The sequence below is a fragment of the Aptenodytes forsteri genome, unplaced genomic scaffold, assembly GCF_000699145.1.
Source record: "Aptenodytes forsteri isolate BGI_AS27 unplaced genomic scaffold, ASM69914v1 Scaffold249, whole genome shotgun sequence".
Lineage (NCBI taxonomy): Eukaryota > Metazoa > Chordata > Aves > Sphenisciformes > Spheniscidae > Aptenodytes > Aptenodytes forsteri.
The window spans coordinates 674520-697615 of NW_008796188.1; the positions used below are offsets into that span (position 1 = coordinate 674520).

A 23096-nucleotide genomic window follows, 5' to 3' on the forward strand; every position below is an offset into this window, starting at 1 on the left:
ACGGGCCTTTGTAGTTTTTTCTTTAATTAGTTCTTCTGGCTACTTCACAAGATGATATTCATCTACCGATGTATTTATAGTGATTGCTTCCACCTTTCCTAGTCCTCAGTAGTTTTATGAGTCTTACACATTTAAGTCAGTTCTCTTACAAGACAAGCTCTAGGCTCTTCTGCACACGTGCTCCAGCTGACTTCACGTGTGATGGGAGCAGATAGAAGAACCTACCTGACTTTTGAACTTTCTTTTTCTTTTACTATCCCTTTATAGATTATGTGCTTTTATTTGACAGATTAAAAAGTTAGAGATTATGGGTAGATGGCAGTCTCTTGTTCGTTTGTATCCCAAGCCTGTTCTACTCTTTCCTGGTTAGCTATAGGATCGTAGGATAATTCAGCCTCAGGAGGTCGTTCAAGGCCGTTTCCTGCTCAAAGCAGAGTAATGTGATTACTGCATTAGGATTTTACTATGGATTTTTCACATGGAAAGTGGGAGTGTGCTTTACTGCTCAACGCAGAGAAATCAGGAGCAAGCTTCTTTCTTCTACCTGTGCTTTATAGCAACTTTCTCATGTGTGGATTGGAATAAAACCACAAAGCATTATGTCGTCGCTAGAAACTTTTCAAAGCACTTCCTTTTGTCTCATTATCTATTTCAAGTCTGCTTGCGCCTTCTGCTATGCTTCTAGAAATGCAGAAAGAGTACGCAGTGCTTCTCTGCCGTAGGAGAGACAGCTCGGTCTGCCTGACGCAAATAGAAATGAAAGTTCAGTGACTCCTATGTTTAGTGGCTTGGCATTTTTTCAGTGCAAGGTTAGTACTTTAACTTCATGTTTAAGGAGAGGGATTTTAATACTATTCCAGTTTCTAGCTAGCCAGCTACATGTCATACTTCTAGCCTTTATTCAGTGTTCATTAGAGCTAGATTAGCATCCATCTTCCATTTGCCTTTCCCCTGACCTTACCTAGTGGGTTTGCAAAGCCGTATAGATGACTCAAGGGTCAGCTGCGTTGGAGCTGAATCAGCCTTGTCAAATTACAGTCAGTTTGCTTGAATGTTGGTTTGTTGGGGAAGATACGGCACCAGTCACTCGTAGTTTACTATTTTCTTTTGAAAAAAATTACATCATTACAAAGGACTCTTTTAACCTTATTTCCAAAGCTGACTGTGAAAATTGCAGATGAATGAAGTATTCCTCACCCTGCCCTTTCTGCTCCCTCGGTACAGGAAAGGAGTGGTGCAGAACGCGCGCTGAATGGCATTTCCTATTTTGTTAAATTGGCAACATCTGAAAACTGACTCCATGCAGGACAACTGCAAGCAAAAATTTCACCTGCACGTTAAATGAACTTAAATTCCAGTTTTTCTGGCGCTCAGGATGGATCAAAACGTTGTAGATGTGCATATTCAGAATCGTGACAGGCTTGGATTGTTTTCCTAGCGCAGGGAGGTAATACTGACTGGACAGTTTTTTGGTCTGTTTTTCCAAGAGCAGCAAGAATATTTTAGCTATGCTTCTGCCAGCGCAAATCCTGTTTATCTGAGTTGTCTTGTGATGAGGATGATTTGCTATAATACAGTTTATGAGCAATTTACTGAAAGACTTGAAAGTCATTCTTTCCTGCTTGACAGCTGAGTTTATTTCGAGATTTACCTAAAATAAAGTCTTTAAGTAGCACCGAATACTCAGTAGAGAGACGTGGTGTCACATATAAAAGGCACAATTGTCTGACACACACAGGGTGAAGTGTGCTTAAGCAAAGTCATCTTCCCAAAGCACGAGAAGAATAGTTGTTCCTTTGTGTCAGTGCAGCTGGCTATACATTCTTGCATTTAAAGACAGGTAAATACAATTTCACTGCCACAAGTCTACTCAAATTCCCTTCCTTAGTGAAAACATCCCAAAGGCCCATCCTTTACTATCCGTGTACGTCTCTTCATGAACATGAGTTTTAATTGATGTTTTCATGCAGGTTTGCAACGAGAATGGAGTCAACGCCTGCAGTAATGGATTTTTAATGTCTGTATTTGGTGAGAACTAAGAACTGTGACCCCCTTTGGGGGAATAACCCAAATCACACGGGGTGTTTGCAGCAGGAAAAGGAATTGTCCCTCTTCTGCATGCCAGAGGTGTGCAGCTGCTAGATCATTCTTCCCATGCACAAAGGAGGAAGGAAGGCAAAAAGTATGCTCATACTAAATATTTCAGTTTGATTTGTGCTTTGGAGTTAATGAGTAAGTTGGAAATGGATAGTCGTTTGAAACCATCAGCTTTTATTCTTTTAACCTTCAGTGGTACTAGGACAGCTGTTGACTATCTAGCGCAGGCTGATGCATCTGTAGCACTCCTGTATCTGTCCTGAATTATTTGCTTTTGCCTTTTTTGTTAACATTTCCTTTACTTTAAGCCACTGCTGTACAGTTAATCTGAAAGTCCCTCTTCAGTTGATGGCTGTGTTGTGACTTCTTGTCGTGAAGACGTTCTGTTTCTGGAGCATCTGTGTAGCATCAGGGAGCAGGAAGGTGGGACCAAGGAGGTTCACTGAGCGCCCGCTAACGTGGGAAGGCTTTAGTGTGTTTGCGTGCATGTAAAACAGAATGTGATGTCAATCTGTGATCAATGGTGAGAAAGGAGTAGTTCCAGATGAGAGAAGGTCTTTTCCCAGGAGAAAATGATCCAAAATACCAATAGCTACGCTTCAGCTCTCTTAAAAGTAACAGAAAATGAGACGACGGGTGACTTGACAAGATTTTTCCAGCAATTGCTCTGCTCCTCAGATACTAGACAGATGGAGGGAAAGACTGGCAAAATGAGTTTCTGAGGAGCCGTTTCACACCCCAGCGAAGCCCAGCCTGTGATCTCACTGCAAACTGATCCCCTGGTAGCTGGCACAGGTTATCTCAGAAAGTGTGCTGAATTCTAGAAATAGCGATAAGCCTGCAGAGTGCTGCCTGCTGTCTGTGGTCCCGACAAGTTTCTGTTTATCTTTCAGTACAGAGGAGTTACCCGTGTAAATGATTAATTAGAAATTCCCTTTATAATTTGAATTGCAGCATTTGGAGTGGAGATTGCATGGTAGGGTGCCTTTGTTTAACGGTCTGCGTTCTGCAGATGTTGTTTTGGAGTATGGGTTCCAAGTCTTGCCAGCTAACTCTTTTCTTTATTTGTACTGAGTGCATTTGAAGTTGCATCATTTCCTCGGTAAGAACAGTTTTATTTTTGACTGGAGAGTTTGTCAGGTGGGAAAAATCCTAAATGTGAGTGCTCTCTGGTGGCGAAGACTTCTGCTTCAGTTTTCTGATTTCTGCAGTGTATTTTCCAGTGGCAATTGGATATGAACATAGGATGTCTGGACTTGAGGATGTATTTTTTTTCCCAACTCCCTAAAAATAAAAACTACAAAACAAAGACTTGGCAGTCGTCTTTTCTAGACAACCATTTCTATCCCTTGAAGTGATTTATATTCTGTGACCTACTGGTTTATATTTTCTCACTATCAATCCATGTTTTAACAAGGTAATAAAAACTAGTATAAAAACTTCTCATGAAAGAGCTGATGTTCTTCATCAAAATAACACACAAGGATTAAATACTGTGACTTTCTTTTTGGCTGCTGAACTAGATTTCAGATGCCAAAGTAGTAAGTGGAAAATTCAGAAGACAGCGATACAGAAATTATTCAAATAGCATCACTACGGGGAAGCCTTTTCTCCTCAAAGTTGCAGCACAAGATTATGTGATTTTCGTGGTACAAATGGAGGTTTGACCGTGGGGGTGTCGACCCCCAGGAGCAGGTACAGGGGTTCCTTTTATCAAGTGTGCTGTAGATTGCTTTTAATAAAAACCCACTCCTACGTGTTATACGCTCGGTACTGAAATGATTACACCATCCTCTGTGTTGATGAGCTTTCCCCTGATGGAGCGCATGCCCCGATTGATGAGCCTTTCTGAAAAGCACCGGATGGCTTCATCGTCTGGTTTTGCGACCTTGTCTTGCAGAAAAATAGCGAATTTAACACAACTTGTACCTCCCAGTTTGGACTGCCGTCGTTGGTTGTTTTCTTAAGTTTTCATGAGCTCTTCTTGGGCAAGGAAAATCAAGACTCTCACACCGAAGCAATGCAGCTAGGAAAACAGCCACTGCTGTTCTTGGCCTGCTGCTGTGCTGAGCTGCGCTGTCTGATGAAAAGAGGCTTTATCAGCAAGGAGGGGTGAGGAGCAACGGCTCTTTTTAGGAACATCGAAGCACAGCTCTGGAATTTTAACTCCGATGCTAAGAAGTAAAGAAAAACGAACAGAGAGGTAAACGGGGATGTCAGTTGTTCAAAACTCCGTATCCTTAAAGCCAAGCTTGAGAGATGCCCCTTTGTCAAGCCCGGAGATGGATCCTTCTCCCTCGTCTCCATCTGCCTTTTGTCACAGAGATTGAAGACACAACTCGTCAGAATCTAGTAAAACCTCTTAAAACTTGACTTGGAGGCCAAATGTGAGATCTGTTGTCTAAGCCCGGAGCTGTCGGGGAAGCAAGCAGGCAGTGTGGCAAACTGCTGTATGTGTCAGTGTCACAGCTGGGACGCCTCCAAAGCCGAGCTGTGCCCTGGTCGAGGGGGCTCTCCGGAGCGGTGTGCTCGGGGCGGCCGGCGGCGGGGCAGGCTGGCAGAGGCAAATCTGTAGGTTCTGCTTACGAGGCAGGCGGGGACACTGAACTGTCGAGGGAGGAAACTTAAACTGTGCTCTGCTACTGGAAGTTTACATAATTCATTACTTAAGGAGGAGGTCAGAGTATTGGGTACTCTGATGGTGACTGGGCACCACGCTTCAGTAGGGATGTCCGTTTTTTTCTCCTTTCTTCTCAGCGGCTAAAACAAACCCCCTTAACCTCTCTGTGCCGACCGTGAGCCCTGCGGCCATGCGTCTGGCAGTACGGTGGGGCTTAAAACCTCATCCAGAAACTGCTGTATCTTTATTTTTATCAGTCATAGTGCCTTCAGCGGTGGTTATGTGCCTGCTGTGCAGCGACTTTTGGAGAGCAGTCTGTATGTTGTCCACTGGGCAGCTTGCCTTTTTTGGATGGCCCATCTCCAAAAAGATGGGAAGGATTCTGCTGATTTGGATGTTCTTGTAATGGTTTCCATTACATATATATGTATGTCCCAGTGTGATTTGATCTCCATAGTAGAAACAGTGTTGTGTGTGTTCGGTTTTTCTTAAGCTCTCCTATGTATATGTAGAGCCCCTCACGTGCTCCTGAGAGGGCAGGAGACGAGCAGCCTGGTATCCATGTCTTTGCGCTCACGTGTGTCTTCTGCCTGTTTGGTATCTTCCAAATACCACGATTCCCAGCTGCTTTGTACTTCAAAGAACTAAAATTAAGGGATGGCAAATGTCAAGGACTGAGCGTGTGAGGCTTCCTGTGTACCTAAGGCTGTCTTAAGAATTAGGCTGTGATTCTGTATGTCATCCCAGACTCGCGTGCCAGTTGCTTAGTGTTGTTGCCTGTGCATCACCCATCATTTTTGTGGCGATAGTTAGCTGCTGAGCTGCGGTTGGCATTGCTAATTATCATGGCCTTATCTTTTCTAAAACATTTTTGGTAGCTTTCAAACAGCATGTATCTCTAAAATATAAAATATCTTTGCATTTTAAGCTCACCAATGTTTTGGGAAATGCATATCAGGACTACCTTCAGTTAAAACTGAACGCAGGAACAAAAAGGTGTTTTGCAATTCTTGTGTCTTTTTAGGGAAGTATTTCTGGAGGAAGCTGGAATTAGAGACAAAATCACTTTTAGAAAGTGGAATGCTGGTTGCTAGATTATAGTTCTTGAGTTTTATTACACCTGCTAAAAACTAACACTGCCAAGAAGCTGCAGAAAATTCTCAAATGAACAATAGAAGATGTCAAGCCTGTCACCACATGGGGGTGGTAATAAATTCAATAAAGTAATGCTAGAATTTGTGCTGTAGTCCATCAAGAGTTAGGAAATCCTTGTACTCTATAGAGGTGTTATGGTGCCATCTAATGTTGTAAGGTTTAAATACAGGGTGCGGACAGGTATTTAATGGTAGAAATGCCATAGTTCACATGTTGATCTCTAAATCTGCTGTCATCCTTTCTCCTCCTGAGAAGCAAATGCTGTATGAATTCTTCAGCTGTTAATCCGAAATTCCTTTTGCACTCTTCTGTTAGATAACTTTCGATAAAATGTGAATTTCTTTGGAAGCATCTTCTAACTTAAACACTTTTTTCTTTTTTTTTTTTTTTTTTGTGTGCACTTCATTTCGCAGGTCCAGTTTAGACCACAGCCATGTGAAGAGCTGAATTGGCATAACTCACAGGAGAGAAAAATCTCCAAGGGGAAACTGGAATGAGTGGCTGAAAGTAGAGAAGGTGAATATTGTGTGGGCTATTATAAATGGCGTGGTTAATGTTAAACCACAGTCTGCAGGTCCCTCATTACAAGATCAGCCCCTTACCTGCTTCTCTCTTCCCATTTTTTCCTTTTTTTTTTTTTAAACAAACGTCAAGTTATTTTCTGTCTTGTTTGCAGAAGGAATACTAAGGACCAGGTCGGGTTTAGGAAAGGTGTAGTTTAGGGTTGTTTTCACACGTTCTTGAAAAGCTTTCACTTCTGGTTTGGCAGCAGTGACGGTATCAAAGTGCCTTCTAGCGAAAAGGATGGAGTGGAAGCTAATTGCTAGAGCTGAAAGGCTGTAATTTGCTTCTTGGCTTGTACCTCTGTTTGCTTTCTTGCAAATGTGATTAGACCTCTAAGTGAGTGGCTTCAAAACTTCTGCTTCTCTGGCCTGAGCTGGGCTACGGACAACTGTAGAATGTGAAAAAAGAATTTGCCTTTAAATCCCCTTTATGAAGCAGACTATAAACTCATCACACACTCATGTTTACTTATTGTCAGTTGTAGAAACAGTAAATTATATTAACTTAAATCCTGCTAAAGAATTTCTTAGAAACATTTGTTTCTGGCAGCATGTTAATGGCAACAGAAATACCTGAATATGCAGAAGGCTGGCTTGATTGCATCGGCAAAGCAAAAGTTTGCTATACTCAGAAATATAGTCAGTGATTGTACCTCAGTAATCTGCTTGGTCATGCATCTGTAAGTGAAATAGCAGTAGAAATTTCCTTTGTAGGTGGAAGGATTCAAAGCTAGCCCTAGCTCTTAGTCCTTGTAACATCAGTCTCTACGCAATATGCTAACACGCCATCCGGGCCACGCTGGTCAGATAATGTCCGTAGCCAATGTTTTAGTATAATTTTTCAGTACGATGATGGATTGAAGAGTTCACCTGATGAAAAGGGCAACTTGCTTGGAAGACATATTCCTAATCTCTACGTTTGACTAATTCCCTTTCTCCCTTTTGTCTCATCCTGGGTAGGTTTGAAAAAGGACGGATTTATACGTTTATTGGCGAGGTGGTTGTTTCCATGAATCCTTACAAAAACTTGAACATCTACGGGCGTGACATGATTGAGCAGTACAAAGGAAGGGAATTATACGAGAGGCCTCCTCACCTCTTTGCAATTGCTGACGCTGCTTACAAAGCAATGAAGAGGCGATCAAAAGACACCTGTATTGTAATATCAGGTAAGCTGAAAGAGCTTTTCATCGTGATGAACACTTGATCTTTGTGAAGTTCTAGGCAGAAGAATAATGATTTGGCTAATGACAGCATTTTATAAAAGAAAACTTCATTAATCTTAGAACTGCTTATTTGCATTTGAATCTGTGTGTGGAGACCTTAACAATTATTTCTTATCTAATTCAAGAGCTGGTGTCAGTCATTAGCTTAATCTGTGCATGCAAAGTGATAACTTGAACACGAGTCCTCTGCTTGCTCTGCCTGTGTGAATGCGGATCAGTGAGAACAGGGTTCCTGTCTCTCTTTAGAGAACTGCTGATTTTTGTCCCTTGGATGACTGGCCGATGTTTTGTTCTCTGTTTCGACGGCTGGACTGATTGCTTGTCGTGGCTCTGACAGTGGGAGCAGGGCTTGTACCATGAATGGTCACTATCTGGATCCTGGCACTTCGTTTCCTTGATGTTCCCGTGCTTTAGCAGCTCTGAAAAGTGAGAGACCCGAGATGGTGTGCGGAACAGTAGCCTCTTGTATTGCAGTTCCCGGCACTGCTGCTAGCCAAGCCTCTGCATGCCAGTCTTTCTCCTCTAACAATATTCCTTTTGATCCTCGGGGTGCCAGGCCTTTTACCGACCTGTGAAGTCTTACATCATAACTGCTTCTAAGTCAGCCTAGCAGCAACAGCCCGGCAGGGCTGTGGCTATATTTAGAAAATGGTCAAAGTGCACACAAATAAGATTGCTTTAAAAAAACAATAATGAAAAACCCGAACACTGTCGGGTTAGAATTAAGATATACTGCTCAGTGATTTGCTTTGCTTTTTTTGATCTGTTGTGTCATCTTTGTATTTATGCCTGCAGGTGAAAGTGGGGCTGGGAAAACCGAGGCCAGTAAATACATTATGCAGTACATAGCAGCCATTACCAACCCCGGTCAGAGAGCGGAGGTGGAAAGGTGAGGGCTTTGCAGAAAAATAAGTGAAATCGTGTTGTTTCTGGATCTCTCTCTGTGGACTGTGTAGCACCATGTTATTAGATGGTCTCTTGTACTAATTGCATGCTGATTTTACAGCATTTACCTAACTTCTTCAGATACTCTCTTACTCTGGAATTTTGCAATATTGATTGCTAAATTCACATAGGAAAAACTCAAGCCTTCAAACTTTCAAAATAAAAACAGTGTCTAGAAATCATGTGTCCTGTGGCAAATTGCCTGAAATATGTGTACGTTAGAATAGCATGTTGAGTGCAAGGAGCATATTCCGTGACCTTTCAGGCTTGCATACTCCTGAATTGCAAAAATGTGCCTGTCAGCCTTAGAGTGAAAGTTTTTGAGCAAAGAATGTGGCTTTCTGCTGGAACAGACTTAGTAGCTACCCCGACAAAGATTTTGAAAATTACTTGCAAAAGAGTTCAAGAAATTGATTTCAAAACTTACATATATAAAGGAACTGATTTTTTGACGCTATTTTTGTGGGAGGACCTGGTCTTTGGTTCCCATTTGTTCGGCTGTAAGGAACGTTACCGAAAGCTCCCAGCTGATTTCCCATGGGATTGCTAATGTCATACACATCTGCCCAAACATGTCATCAAAGAGCATCTCTGCTGTTACTAAATTCTTCTCGAGAAACACCTGCGAAAAAAAAATTCCATGGTTTGAGTATATAAGTCTGGACTTAACCTGTTCTCTTTTCCATTTGTCTGTACTACAGAGTGAAGAACATCCTGCTGAAATCCAACTGTGTGTTAGAGGCCTTTGGCAACGCCAAAACAAACCGTAATGACAATTCCAGCAGGTTTGGAAAATATATGGATATCAACTTTGATTTTAAAGGAGACCCAATAGGTGGGCATATCAATAATTACTTACTAGAAAAGGTAAGCCACGCTCGCTTTTAGGGTTAGAGGCTTTTGTGTAGTTACTTTTGTAATACGCGCTTTGCCATTAGAAAGTTTTCCTTTCAAATGTGACGTTATGAGGGCATAGAATCTCGTTAAATCTAGGGCTTAATTTTTCTTCAAAAGTGAGTATAAGTAACTGAAATGCTGCTGAAGCACTGGCACTGCCCTGTTAATTTAACGACGCTGCTTTCAGAGCTCGCCACATAAGGGACTAGTGTTCCTCAAAAGCTTATCAGCATATAGGTGTATGTACTTTGTATACAGAATAAAAGCTGAGATTAATTTAACGTCTGCAGCGCTCCTTCTTTGTAAGTTCCTGCATTGAGATCTCACTGGTGAATAAAAGGAGAAGATATCTAGGTCCGTAAGTAGCAATGGTATGCGTGAGAAGTGTTATTGTGGAATAATCCCACAGCCTTGTGTGATCTTTTAGTAGCTTTGGTTTTATATATTCCAAGTGATCCTAAGCATAATTATTTTTTTCATGTCATTAAGTGGTGGCTGAAAACATTGGAATATGTAAAACTGTAGGGAAACTGGGCTTGATCTATTAACAGTTCTCGTTATGTGTGAGACACATGTCTGGCTTTAATTTATATGTTTGACCACATCAGCTAACGTGCTTTTTTGTTTGTGTTTTTTTACTTTTCCCATTATTTCCCTGAAGTCTATTTTCAGAATAAACACTTTATTTTAAAAAACAAAGCAACAAAACCAAACATTTAACATGTGATACTTTCATGCAAAAAAGGGGTGGGGCTGCAGCTGCAGTGACTTAAATCCTGATCATTTATTTCATATTCTTGACTTCTACCAAGTTAAATTTGTTTCCATTTTGAAAGCAGTTGAGGTTCTGGCCCAAACACAAACAGTTAACAGACAGTGACTTTGCACTGCAGCAGGAACACGTCTGTCACTCTCCATAGTTCAAACTTGTAGCGTAAAACAAGGATATGTTGCTTGTTGACTGAATTTCTGCTGCTTTTAACAATTTTTTTTTTTTTTGGTGCTGTTTTACGCTGATTTGGAATGAGCACTCTGACGATGGAGCTGTCGCTTGCTCCCTAAAACAATGGCCTTGTGTTAGAGCGGAGCGTTCTCCCGTGCAGCGGCTGGGTGCTGTTGGTCAGCCTGTCCTGGGGTTGTAGAAGTGGTTACCGAACAGCCCGAACTGTGGCCTGTGGATCATTTTTTCGTAGTCATACGGTCCTGTTTTCATTTCCAGCAATTAAATAACTCAAACTAAAATCGTGTTTTATTTGACTCTTCCATGAAAGCAATTCTGTAGTTGCCACGTGGGATTCCTGGTTGGGAGTAGGACGTTGCAGCTGTTACACAAGCTGGTCTTTTTGATTATAGACTTCAAACCCCATGGTCGCCTCTAGCTAATAATGTTCATAACAGACTTACTGTAAGATAAGATTAGTTTGGAGGTGTCCTAGCAGTGGCGAACCGACGTGTCGGTGTCTAAGGGGAGGTGCTGGGGAAGCAGGCCGTCCGCATCCAGAAATACCTATCTTTGTGTTTTGTTTCCCCACAGTCTCGTGTGATTGTGCAACAGCCGGGAGAACGAAGCTTTCATTCTTTTTACCAGGTTTGTATTCGGTTGCTGAAACAAATGACTTTTCTCAAGTTTCCCAGACACGGTAGGCAAAATATTTAATGCTTTCACCCTCTCGTGTGTTTTGCAAAGTGTTCCCTTGTTGTTGCGTCTTGGGTGATCTTAGGTTCTTGAGCTTCTTTGAAGAGGCCTGGTCTGGGGAAGGAGCATGGGAAGATTTATTTTTTTCTATCCTCCAGTCCCATATTAACACATTTGTAAACTTAAAAGGAGGCTAACTAAACAAATATGGTAGAATATTGGACTTTGACTCACTGTTTTATTTGTAATAAGTCTAATCCCTCTATTTTCTCTTGAGGCCTTTAGTCCATGTGGAAGTAATTTTATGACACCAAGCTGACTTTCTTTTTCTCCTTTGGGTTCTTTTTAATGTCTTCCATGTTGTGTGGTTGTTCCCTTGTGCATCCTTTGGGGGAAATGGTCGGCTTAGTAGCATAACCTTTATTCTCAGTTTTGTGGTGAGGGAAACGTAGGTGGTTTTGGTTTTTTTTTCCCCCCCACTTGTTCAGTACTCCATGATGGCATGTTAGCACCTTTCTCATGAACATGTCATTTCCGTATTGGAAAGTCTCTGTGTATAGCAGAGAAGGTAAATGTGCTTGCCAGGACACATCTGTGGCGTGTCACAGATATAAACATGTCTGGTCTGTGAAGAGGTTCAGGCTTGTTTTCTAAACAGTTGTGTCACTCAAAAGGACAGTCATTTAGGTAACGTCTTTCTGGTGGTCAGAGCCCTGCAACGGTGCAGACTGTGTATTTTGCATGTTTGACTCCAGATACTCTAGCTGATTCTTCTGTAGCAGTAATTTAATGTTTTTATGATTTTGCTTGTCAAGCAGATGAATAAAAAACAGAAGAAGGAAGGATTTTATTCTTTTCATTCACCGTTTCTTAAAATACTCTTTGTACAGCTCCTCCAGGGGGGTTCTGACCAGATGTTACGTTCTCTACATCTTCAGAAGGATGCATCTGCATACAGCTATATCTGTCCTGGAGCACAGATAAAGGTGAGGGTGTTGTTAGAGGTAACTTGTCTTAAAATTGTAAATGCTTCTTGAAGTACTTAAAGTACTGCTGAGCTAGCAGAAGCTGAGACCAATATTTACGGGATGAATATGGAAAGGTGACACCAATGTGCTATTTCTAATGGAGTTTCTGGCCCTAGAAGACAAACGTATGTGTACTTGTGCCTACTACGTTTGTGTCTGCTTATAAAAAACAATCAAATGTCGTAGGAGAGACATCACCTTTCTTAATGAAAGCAGGCATAGATATTTGACCCGTTACCAGTGACAGACTTTTCATGCTTCCTAATGGGTAACTGAAGCTGCTTTCTGGACCAAAAAGCCATAAGGACTCATTTTTTTACAGTAGGAGCATTTAAGTTACTGAAGCATTCATTCTTCATATCCGACTTAACCTCAAGGGGGCCTCTGAGCAGGAAAGAAGGTGAACAAACCCATGAAGTTTTTAGGACAACAAGATCCTGAACACTTTAAATACGTCTGGAGTTGTCCCTCGTGTTGTCCCTCTGAAGCAGGGTCCAGACAAAAGGCTCCCTGATTTCCTAATTGCTTTCTTGAGATGCTCTTTGGCAAACAAACCCACAGACCTTCTCAGACGCCTTTATCAGTTTCTCTAGAAATCTGCAGTGAAAACAAACCCAGGTTGATCGGGAGGGGAGGCAGGCAGAGACTCATCTTGAGAAAGATGGTGGCCAGAAATTTACTGCTGGTGCTCTGCAGCTTCTACTCAGAGGGTCTGTGACTGCACTACTTGTAGCTGTTGTTCTGATTTTTTTATGAGTTGCTTCTACTCTTTCACAATAAATTCCATTGGGAAAGTACTGAGCTATTTAATCGTGCCGTGATGGATTTCTGTATCTCATTGCCGCTAGTACAACATGTGTGTCCAATGCGGGGTTCAGCGTACAAGCATACTGTATGGCGTTAGAATAAGTTGAGAAATCTCATGACAGTGTCTTGCATCTGAAAAATACAAAGTACGTATCTGTTTCCCATGGGCTTGCAAAATCTTTGCTTTCTCACAGTTGACTTCCATTAAGCCCCTCATGTCCCAAACATCTCTTTCCCCTCAGTGTTCCATCAATGATGGTGCAGAGTTCAAAGCAGTAGCTGATGCCATGAAAGTGATAGGCTTCAAGCAAGAGGAGATTCAGACTGTCTACAAAATTGTGGCAACCATTCTTCACTTGGTAAGCTCTCTGCCCACAGATATGAGTAGGCTGTTCTTCAGGAGGGGTCAAGCAGTATACTTGTACTTCCAGCAGCTCTAATTTTCTTGCTGCAGAGGCAGTTGCAAGATCTGTTGGCTGGAAAAGTGTATACAGTTTACAACGTCCAGTGGCGAGTGAAATTCCTTGATGAAATAGGACACTGCAGTAATCATGGAAGATCACATTTATTCCTGCATATTCAAGATCCCAAACCAGACATACCATGAAGTACCAGGAGCCGTTAATGTTCTGAAAAGGAACTGAAGGAATTGTTTGGGTTTGGCAGTGAAGGGGTAGGGAGCTCTCGCCTCGCTATCCTTTTGTCCCCTTTTACCCTCACGCTCACCATCACCACTGTGATTTCACTGGAGGGATGGTACTTCACTTCATGGTGGAGGCTTGAGCACAGCCAGATACAGGAGACCTCTTAATTCTCTGTATTCTGGTGCTAAGGAAATCCTTCCTTCACCCGTATTCTCCTGGGACCCACACTCCCCTGCACAGTGTCCTTGTACCTCGGATCTTATGTTTCCTTGAGGAGAGAGGCACCGCAGGTGGGCAGGAGGAAGGCAGCAAAGAAAACAGTAGCTTTTTTCCAGTTTTTTTTCTCCTCCTTGGAGTAGTTGTGCCCCAGTGCTGGGGAAGGGAATGGAGGCAGAGTTAGGCCATGCAGATAGGGTGTGAGACCACTCCTGCAAATAATGCAGCGGTATTGCTTCTTAATCCTGGCACTGCAGATGCTCAGTGACAAAGCTGTTGTGGTCGTGCGCTGCCAGTCCAGTGCTATTAGCAGTGCTGACTTGTCAGCTTCCCCAGAATATTCACGTTACCTTTGTGGGCGACAGCATTACAGTAAGAACTGCAGCCTAGCGTTTTTGTGGCGATGAAATGCTACATCCAGCATTTGTGTACTTCATGGAATTTCCCATCGCTAGACTCTGAATCTTGAGACAGTGGTTGATTAAACCTCTGGAAGTGTTTGATGTAATTTTTTTCCAAAAGCTGAGCTGAACACTGAGCAGGAATGCTTTTCTTTGAGTCAGGCTTTGCTGCTTCCACTGATGTTGGAGCTTTGTGGGTACATGGATACGCAAGGCCCACCCTTCTAATGTGTTAGGAGATTTACTGACTTGAATAGCAGGTGGCATATGGATGAACGTGGGGTGTACTGATTCATATTAATAAAAGACAGATTGAGAAATGTAGTTTCTTGCTACTTATTGCAGGGGAACTTGAAGTTTTCTGTGGATGGTGATACGCCTGTAATAGAAAATGGCAAGGTTGTGTCGATCATCGCAGACTTGCTGTCAACAAAATCTGACATGGTAGAGAAGGCTCTTTTGTTTCGAACTGTAGCTACAGGTCGGGATGTCATTGACAAACAACATACGGAACAAGAAGCCACCTATGGCAGAGATGCCTTTGCAAAAGTGAGTTTAAATTACCTTTCTCTGCATCCAGTTTTGTGTGTGACAGTAACTCAGACGCGTTTCTTTTGCTTTTGCCTTTTGGTTGAGTTGTACTTGGTGCGGCAAAGAATGGTGATGCCTGAGGAAGGCATTCAACATTGAATTGCCTTCAGAACTGCACTTTTTTCAATGCCCAGGTCCCAGTAGGATTCCTGGGTGGATCAATAAGCGTAGTGCTTGCTGAGACACAGGAAGTCTGTACTTCATGCAGATTTATTTCTGAACGTATGCGCTCCTGTGTTCTATAGGGGGACTGCAGAGCAGCGCCATCCCTACCCTTCCCTGGCTGTGACACAGCATGCACCACAACCAGCAGTGCTTGCGGCACATGGAAGAGGGGAGGGAGCTGCAAGCCTGCCTTGCTGGCATCTGCAAAAGGAATACATTGTACAGGGGTGAATATTTTGGGAAATGGAGTTTTTTATTTCATTAGCAGTTAAATTCAAAGGGTAGAGAGTGGAACAGTAATATCCAGAACCTAGGTTGGAAACCGCAAGTGCTATCTTTTTTTTGGAAAGGTGGATACTGATGACCGAAGGAGTGACAGTTGTCCTTCCTTTGCTAAGAAATCAAATGACAAGGGAAGAACAGATGAAGTTATGAAGATCTTTGATTATTAACTTGAATTTTTTTCCTAAGATTATATGTTTGCACAGCTTCGCAGTACATTTTGAACATGTAGACTTCGAAGATAGCTCTGCCTACAGAACATTTTCTTTTTGAGAGGTGAATAGGAGTATTTTACTCCCATTGTGTTCAGTTGTTAGGTTTCTGTAACTGAACTCTCACTTGCTGTTCAATATTGTTAAATAATTCTCAGGTATGGAAGTTATTAGGCAGCTGAAAAGCAAACTGGAATCAAACTGGGGGAACCGCTATACCTAGTGACCTCACTAGGATTTAGACCATGTAAATGGGTTTTGGAAGAAAGAAAAAAAATATTTTCATAGAATATTTGCTTTGTAGCACCATGTGTTGCATTTACCAGAAAGAACTGAGACAGACGCAGGCAAAATTCCTCGGTATTTGTTTCCTGGCAGGCTATATACGAGCGCCTCTTTTGTTGGATTGTGACACACATCAATGATGTGATTGAAGTGAAGAACTATGACACTACAATACATGGGAAAAACACTGTCATTGGCGTCCTGGATATCTATGGCTTTGAAATATTTGACAATAACAGGTGAGCCACGTTGTTAAAGCACATTGCTTTGCCTTCTCCTGTCCCAGAAAACTCATTACCTTTTTTTCTTACGTTTTTGCAGTTTTGAGCAATTTTGCATTAATTACTGCAATGAAAAGCTACAGCAGCTCTTTATTCAGCTTGTTCTAAAGCAGGAGCAGGAAGAGTACCAGCGAGAGGGAATTCCCTGGAAGCATGTGAGTGATTTGGCAGGGGAGGGAGCGGTCAGTTTGAGGTCGGTATACCAGCAGAAGTCCCAGATCTAAAGTTGCTCCACATGTACGCTCCTGTCGAAGTCGATAGGACATCTGTGTCCACGCCAGCTGTACTGTCAGACTTGCTGTCTGGAAATCAGGCTGTGGAAGAAGCTAACCATTTATCTCATGACATTTCTATATTTGCCATGGTTTGGGAAAATAAGTGCCTCCAGGTCTGAGTTAAAACATATTGTGGCATCTCTGATGCCACGCACATCACTGTGTGTTTCTGTTCTGAGAGCTTATGTATTTTGTCTAGTTGTAGATATTAAAGTATGAAAATCTTGAGTTCTCCTGTTCAAATTCCTTTCGTAACGCTGAAGACATGATGCGCAGTTTTCACTGTGGTGACTAAGCACAGATGAATTTTAAAAGACATTTTAAAGTGCATTCTGTAGCAGTTGATTTTTAGCAGCGTTCTCGAGATTTATGTGAGGTGTTTGAAAGATCACCTTCTCTGCTGTGTAGTGGTAGCAGAGTAGCCTGCTTAATTTTGAGTTAGCGATCAACGTATTGAAAGCTGATTGCTTCTCCTGTGAATGGTGGGCCCCATTCTCTCTGCCAGGCGCGTGGTACTGTTCATCAGTGGCCAACGCTGGTACTCCTCTTTCACTAGCCAAAGTCACAAATATACCCATTTTTTGTTTTTTACAGATCGATTACTTCAACAACCAGGTCATCGTCGACCTGGTAGAACAGCAGCACAAAGGGATCATTGCCATTCTGGACGATGCCTGCATGAATGTTGGAAAAGTTACAGATGAGATGTTCCTCGAGGCTCTTAATAACAAGCTAGGGAAGCACGCGCATTTCTCCAGCAGGAAGGTAACGTATTCCTCTCTATCCTCAAAACTTGCTTCCTGGCCTGTGTGATACCTTTTCTATTCTTTTTAGGCGTAACAGAATAAGGAAAAAGACTTGAAGGGTGGCTGGGGTTGGAGTCGTTACCATCGAGTGTGAAATGAAATGCCTGAGAGCGGCAGCAGCAGCTCCTAACTACGGAACAGGCTGTCTGGTCTGGGTTTAGGTCGCGCCTGGGGCGGCCCGGTATCCGGCAGAGGGAGCTACAGTATGTCCAATGTGAGATTGGGTTTATTCCGCGCATAACAGAAGCGTGAGCTCGTGCCTTTGACATATCATGATGTCATTTGTAACCAATCGACGCGCAGTTTCAACCCACGTGACGTTCTTCCCAGGCTGCTCTAATACATAGTGACAGTGAAATTATTCACACTTCTGCTTTATTACAGCACTGTGGTGGTTTTTTGGGGTTTTTTTTAATCATCATTGGCTACAAAGCATGTTCATCTCAGATTGTACCTATGATCATCCAGGCCCCTCGACTTGCTTTGGTTTTGGTACAATGTACGAATTAAAAGGCTTTATTTATTCCTCACTTGGCAGCATATTGAAAACATGGTCACCAGCCTGATTAATTTGAGAATCTTTCACACCGAGTAATCAGATAAGGGCCTTTAATTTATTGATGTCTCTTTACTCAGAAACGTTGTTTGAAATACATCGTTCAGAATGCTGGTTCCCCCCTTCTCCCTCCCACCCCAGTACAATATTTTATGTAGGTCAGAAATATAAAATTAGCGTGGCTGTACAAGATATGTGCTAAAGGCTGCCTCCAGGGAGGCCGAGTATAAACAATGGATCTGGATGTGGCTTGTTTGGGTAGAGGCTAGGATGAAAATAAAATAACCACTTTTTCCTCCCAGATGTGGCTTTCCTTAAGTGCCCTTTAGCTGCAGCGCACCTGCCACCTCATCTGCCACGTGCATCCTAGCTGAGGGAGGGGGAACGGGGAGTCTGGCTTTCCCTGTTAACCTAGATCTTACCTGCTTAAGCAGTAGATGAGTTAGGCCTAGCATGTTCTGAGTAAACTCACCTGAAAACGAGTATTTTCATGAAGCCTGGTCTGGGTTTCTACATTTTAATGCAAATTGCTTCCTTTAGTAGTACTAATGACTGTGAATAGTGAAGCCTGGGGGGATGGAGTCTTAAATCCTCTGCAGTGGGGTAGTGTGGGAAGTGGTCCAGTTTCTGGAGCTGTCTAGTCAATGGATGTAAGCTGGTAGAGAAAGGAGTTCAGCTTCTGTTCTGTCCTTGGTCCTGGGTCTGCTAAAGTGGTGTGGTTCCATCGCAGAGAGAGCAGGTAGTAATTTGATACAGGGGGGAAGAGGACTGAATTTCATAAAGTATATGGGAAGCAATAAAATGAAAATTTAAAAAGAAAAAAAATCTGTTGGAATCCTTACCTTCAGGATTCCCTTCACAGCACAGGAAACATTAAAAGAAAATATTGCCAGTTGCAGCATTCCTCAGTAGGGGGTGGCATTGTGAGAAAACTGTTTGCACAGACTAGGAGGGAAACAAGGAATACTGCTATAAATAATGTTGTATCTTCCTGGCTTGCTAATTTCTAGTTTAAATCAATTAGCCTTGAAAAAAAATTGACCCATAAAACTCTCAGCATCATAATTATTTTTTTCTCTTTCTCACGTCTTTGCAGATGTCCTTTACCAGTATCTAAGATACCTTCCTCAGTCCCATCTAAAACTGCTGTAGGAAACCTGAGCTTTCTAAGCCAGCCTCTTCTAGCTTGAATTAAAACAAAGGACTTGATGTCATTTCATAATTTGCTTTTGTAGACTGCAGTAGTTCTATCCCGATACTATGAAGTTCAGCATAAATGGAAGCCGTTCCTAAAGAGTTAAAGCATGTGTGCTATGTTATGGGAACAGCTCCCATCTTTCAGCCTGAGTTAATGCTTCACTGCTCCTCTGTAGAGCATGTTGCACGCTGGCTCCATGTGGATAAGCTCGAAGGGGCTGCTGTGCCCTAAATAGTAGTGTCCTAGTTTGTGTACTGCATGTCTGATCTGCTGCTGTCTGCTTGGTTGTCCTGGTGAAAGCCAAACAAGCCAGGAAAAATACTGGCAGATACTTCCGCTATGAGTATTTGTGGCAAAATTTTATGTTCCTAGAGCATGGGTCGTCCTTCTCTGAATTGTCTAATGCTAATCTAGATCTGTAGACATGCTAACTATTCTGATAGCACTTCTCAACATCACAGGTTCATTTTCTCAACCTCTTTAAGTTCTGATTTTTTTCAATTGATCTTATACTTTCGAAAGATCAAGTGCAGTGATAGTCTATGAATTCCTAAATCTTCAAATAGTGGAAAGTTCTCATTAGTGTCAATCTCGACAAACTGATTGTGAAGGGAAGAGTATGAGAAGGTCCATTCTAGTCCACCTGACGTAGTATCTTCCAAGACACTAGGCAATGGTGAAGGTCTAAGTGACAAAAGAATATGGGACAAATGCGTAATGATAATTTGGTATGCTCCCAGTCTCCAGTCATCTGCAGTCCAGGAACCTCCTGAATCAGGGCTGGTGTCCTTAATAGTTTTTTTTCTTTTTTTTTAAATTGGCAAAGAATTCCACAGCTTAGATACTCACGTGAAGAGCTCCCTCCTTCCTGTTTTCCTCCCTTCTCCCTTTTCCCTTTTAGGTTACATCTGGTGCCTCCTAGTTCTTGAACAGCAAAACACGGTTCACTGTGTCTTCCGGTATATCATGTCCATGTCGTTTGCCATCATCTCCTGGCATTTCTTTCTTAACCTGAAGAGGCTTAGTTCGTTCCTCCTGTAGCAGTCAGTCCATACTGTTGATCATTTTTGCCCTTCATCAAGCCTCTTCCAGTTCTCCTGTGTCCTTTTTGAGATGGAGGGTGGCTAAGATACTTGTTGGGTTGGGAATGGACAGTTTGGGGCCCATCATTTTCTATGAACTTTGGCTTTTCTCTGTGTGTGTCACTGTATTTATGTTGAATTTCATTTGCTGCTCCTTGCCGTTCCTTTAGCCTCTCACGTCTTCCTGCAGTTCTTCACAGCCAGCCACTGTCTTTACTTCCCTGAATAATTAAGTACCACCAACAAGCCTGATCACCTTCCTATTACCGTCAGATCATAGCTCATTTAAGATGATGTTAACAGTGTAGACCTCAGCACGGGCCCCCGCAGGACTCCTGTTTCCCATCTTTCCAGCAGTTATCTGTGTGAGGACCCTTTCTCTTATCTTTCATAGCAGCTTAAATTCTTTGAGTTGCTAGTGAGGAACCTTGTGAAAAGGCTCATAGAAATCCAAGCAGACTATCAACGGTATCCATACGCTTGCTGTTCTTTTTTTTAATAATTTCAACTGATTGGCACAGTAGACACACAGTTCAGAGAGAATCACTCCTTAAAAAAACCCCTCGCATCATGTTAAGCCACCTTCCAGTCTCTCCAGTACTGGACGAGTTTTAAGCGAGAAGCTTGTGCAGCCAACCGTGGCCCGTCTGGTAGCAACAGTTGCTTCATTTCATTATGTTTTTGCTTGTCTTGTACCTCTTCTATCGACATGTTGGTTTGAGATGTATGTTTTTTCAGTGAAAAGAGGCATTACATCCTCCATAGCCCCTTGCTGGCAAACACAGCTGCAAAAAGAAAAATTACTTTGTTTTCCTGGTATTGCCTCATTTCTTCATTTTCTCTGGGTTCCTTCTATACCTTGGTCATCCATCAGCTCCGCAGAGCGAGGCTTCCTGCTCCTGCTGTGCTGGACTTCTTATACCTTCGTAACCTTCTGTGCACCTTCTTACTCAAACTTTTTGGTTTCCTCTTGTGATTTTTTTTTTTTTTAATATATATTTTATTTTATTTTATTTCCAACTATTCTGTCAGTTTGAGCCAATCTATTTTCTCCTCTTGGACACAGGTAAAGTTTTTTGGAGGATTTTCTTCCTGCTTCTGATAATCTCTCCTGCCCTGCAGTTTAACCATGCTAATTTCCTCTTTCATTTTCCCAAGACTTTTTGTGGATAGTAGATATTTGCTCATAGCCCTCGGTGTTTTTAAATGGTGCCCATGCTTCCTGCAAGGACTTAATTCATCTGCCTGCCCCTTTTGGCTTAAACAAAAGTCCTCGTTTTTATCTTGTTCATCTTTTTTAATTAAGCTGAGCCTGATGGATTTTTTGGCTTCTGTTATTCCTGAAGGGACGAGTGTATTATGGTCAGTGCTACTGAACGGCTGCCACGTGGGCACTTGGCATCTTCGTTGTAGTGAAGGAATGTAATGGGAAGTCTGAGCTGAGAGCAGAGGGTCGGAGCTGTGCCCACCCTGGGTGGATCTGCAGGGGTGGTCGCTGTTTGAGGGGTCTTAGATGATCTAGAGTGATTTGGGACAGAACAGGCATTGCTATTGTAACTGTCGTATTTTGATTGCTTCATCTCTTTGCTGAGGAGGGATATTGCAATGGAAAAAAAATAAAGGAAGACTTTAAAAAAAAAAGTCATCAATTAACTCTTAGGTGCAATGTTTCTCTACATGCACAAATGTTCTTTTTGCTTAATGGTGGTTTTGAGGTAGTATCCATTTTTTAGTAAAACTATAGGCTCTTGCAACTAGATTTTGTACAAATATATGTTCTTATAATGCATCCATGAAAAAATACTATAAAGCGGTGTTATAACTGGATTTCACATCTACACATGCATATATAAAGTGGAATAACTGTAGTTTCCATTTCTACTTCCAATGCGTATTGCTTTTCCATGAAACTTGAAAGTCCACAGGTGATGTTTTAATGTATGTCAATTTATTTTAGCTTTGTGCAACTGACAAAACGCTGGAGTTTGACAGAGACTTTCGAATCAAGCACTACGCCGGAGATGTGATGTAAGTTTCTTTCAGAATTAAAGTTGCACCTTCTATTTTTGTCTTTTAGCCAGCTTTCAGGTAGTACAATAGTCTGATTTAATGCTGCTTCTGTTATGAACCAGAATAGCTGTCATACAGAATTACAGAGTGCAGCAGTTGTTTATCAATTAAATCTTAAGCTGGTTACTTGCTATACAGAATATGATTTTGTACTTGGAATTGAAACAAAAGGAGAATACGGGGAGAGGGGGTGAGGGCAGAGCAGTGCTTCAGGGAGAAAAAAGGATAGGGAAAAAAAAAAGCCAGCACTGTTTATGCAAGAAAGCTATAGTGAGCTAATAAAACCTGGTTTAGACATCTGTTTAGTATGATTATATAACTCTGGCTTTAAATTCTCAAATCAGTTTGAGCAGACTCAAAATACAGGGTAGTGTTAAACTGAAATAAGTATCAGTGCAAGGAGCCTTCCCCGTTCAGGTTGCAAAGTGTTCTGTACCTGAAGCCTACAAAAATGTCTATGGTATGTGACAGTAATATGAAGGAAGATTAAGTAGAAGTGAAAGATGCCCATATGTTAGAAACTGTTCACTGGGAAAGCTGTTGCCTGGAATATCACTGGGGTGATTTAATGGTTTGGGATTTGTGTAACTCCCCGTGCCAGCAGAACCTCAAGGGAGTTAATGAGGAAATAATTTAGGATTTCTTTTACCTTGGGATTAAATTTACCTTTAAGTTAGAAGGGTAACCAGTGTGATCATACTGGAGCCCATTCAGCGCAGCTAGATTTTGTTCTGGAGTCTTTGCTGAGCGATTGCTGATAGACATCCCTGATTTCTTAGAATCATAGAATCACTGAGGTTGGAAAAGACCTCTAAGATCATCGAGTCCAACCGTCAACCCAACACCCCCATGCCCACTAAACCATGTCCCTAAGCGCCTCATCTACTCGTCTTTTAAGTACTTCCAGGGATGGGGACTCAACCACTTCCCTGGGCAGCCTGTTCCAATGTTTAACCACGCTTTCAGTAAAGAAATTTCAAAGCATTTTGCCAAGGAGGAGAAAATACAAGGTGCCATATTAGTGGTGGAATCTTCTGCCTTGCCAGTGGCTGAAAAAT

The 23096-nt window shown here is 42.1% G+C and overlaps 1 protein-coding gene across 1 annotated transcript in view; it reads left to right on the forward strand.

Annotated features, from left to right (window-relative positions):
* Nucleotides 1–23096, forward strand: part of MYO1D (myosin ID) — a 177396-nt gene that overhangs the window by 42106 nt on the left and 112194 nt on the right. The window contains exons 3-13 of the mRNA XM_019474268.1: nucleotides 7396–7604; nucleotides 8457–8550; nucleotides 9308–9473; nucleotides 11038–11091; nucleotides 12030–12125; nucleotides 13217–13333; nucleotides 14581–14784; nucleotides 15864–16009; nucleotides 16092–16206; nucleotides 16921–17091; nucleotides 21926–21996. Of these exons, the coding sequence (XP_019329813.1) occupies nucleotides 7396–7604; nucleotides 8457–8550; nucleotides 9308–9473; nucleotides 11038–11091; nucleotides 12030–12125; nucleotides 13217–13333; nucleotides 14581–14784; nucleotides 15864–16009; nucleotides 16092–16206; nucleotides 16921–17091; nucleotides 21926–21996 (1443 nt within the window). The remainder of the gene's footprint in view (nucleotides 1–7395; nucleotides 7605–8456; nucleotides 8551–9307; nucleotides 9474–11037; nucleotides 11092–12029; nucleotides 12126–13216; nucleotides 13334–14580; nucleotides 14785–15863; nucleotides 16010–16091; nucleotides 16207–16920; nucleotides 17092–21925; nucleotides 21997–23096) is intronic.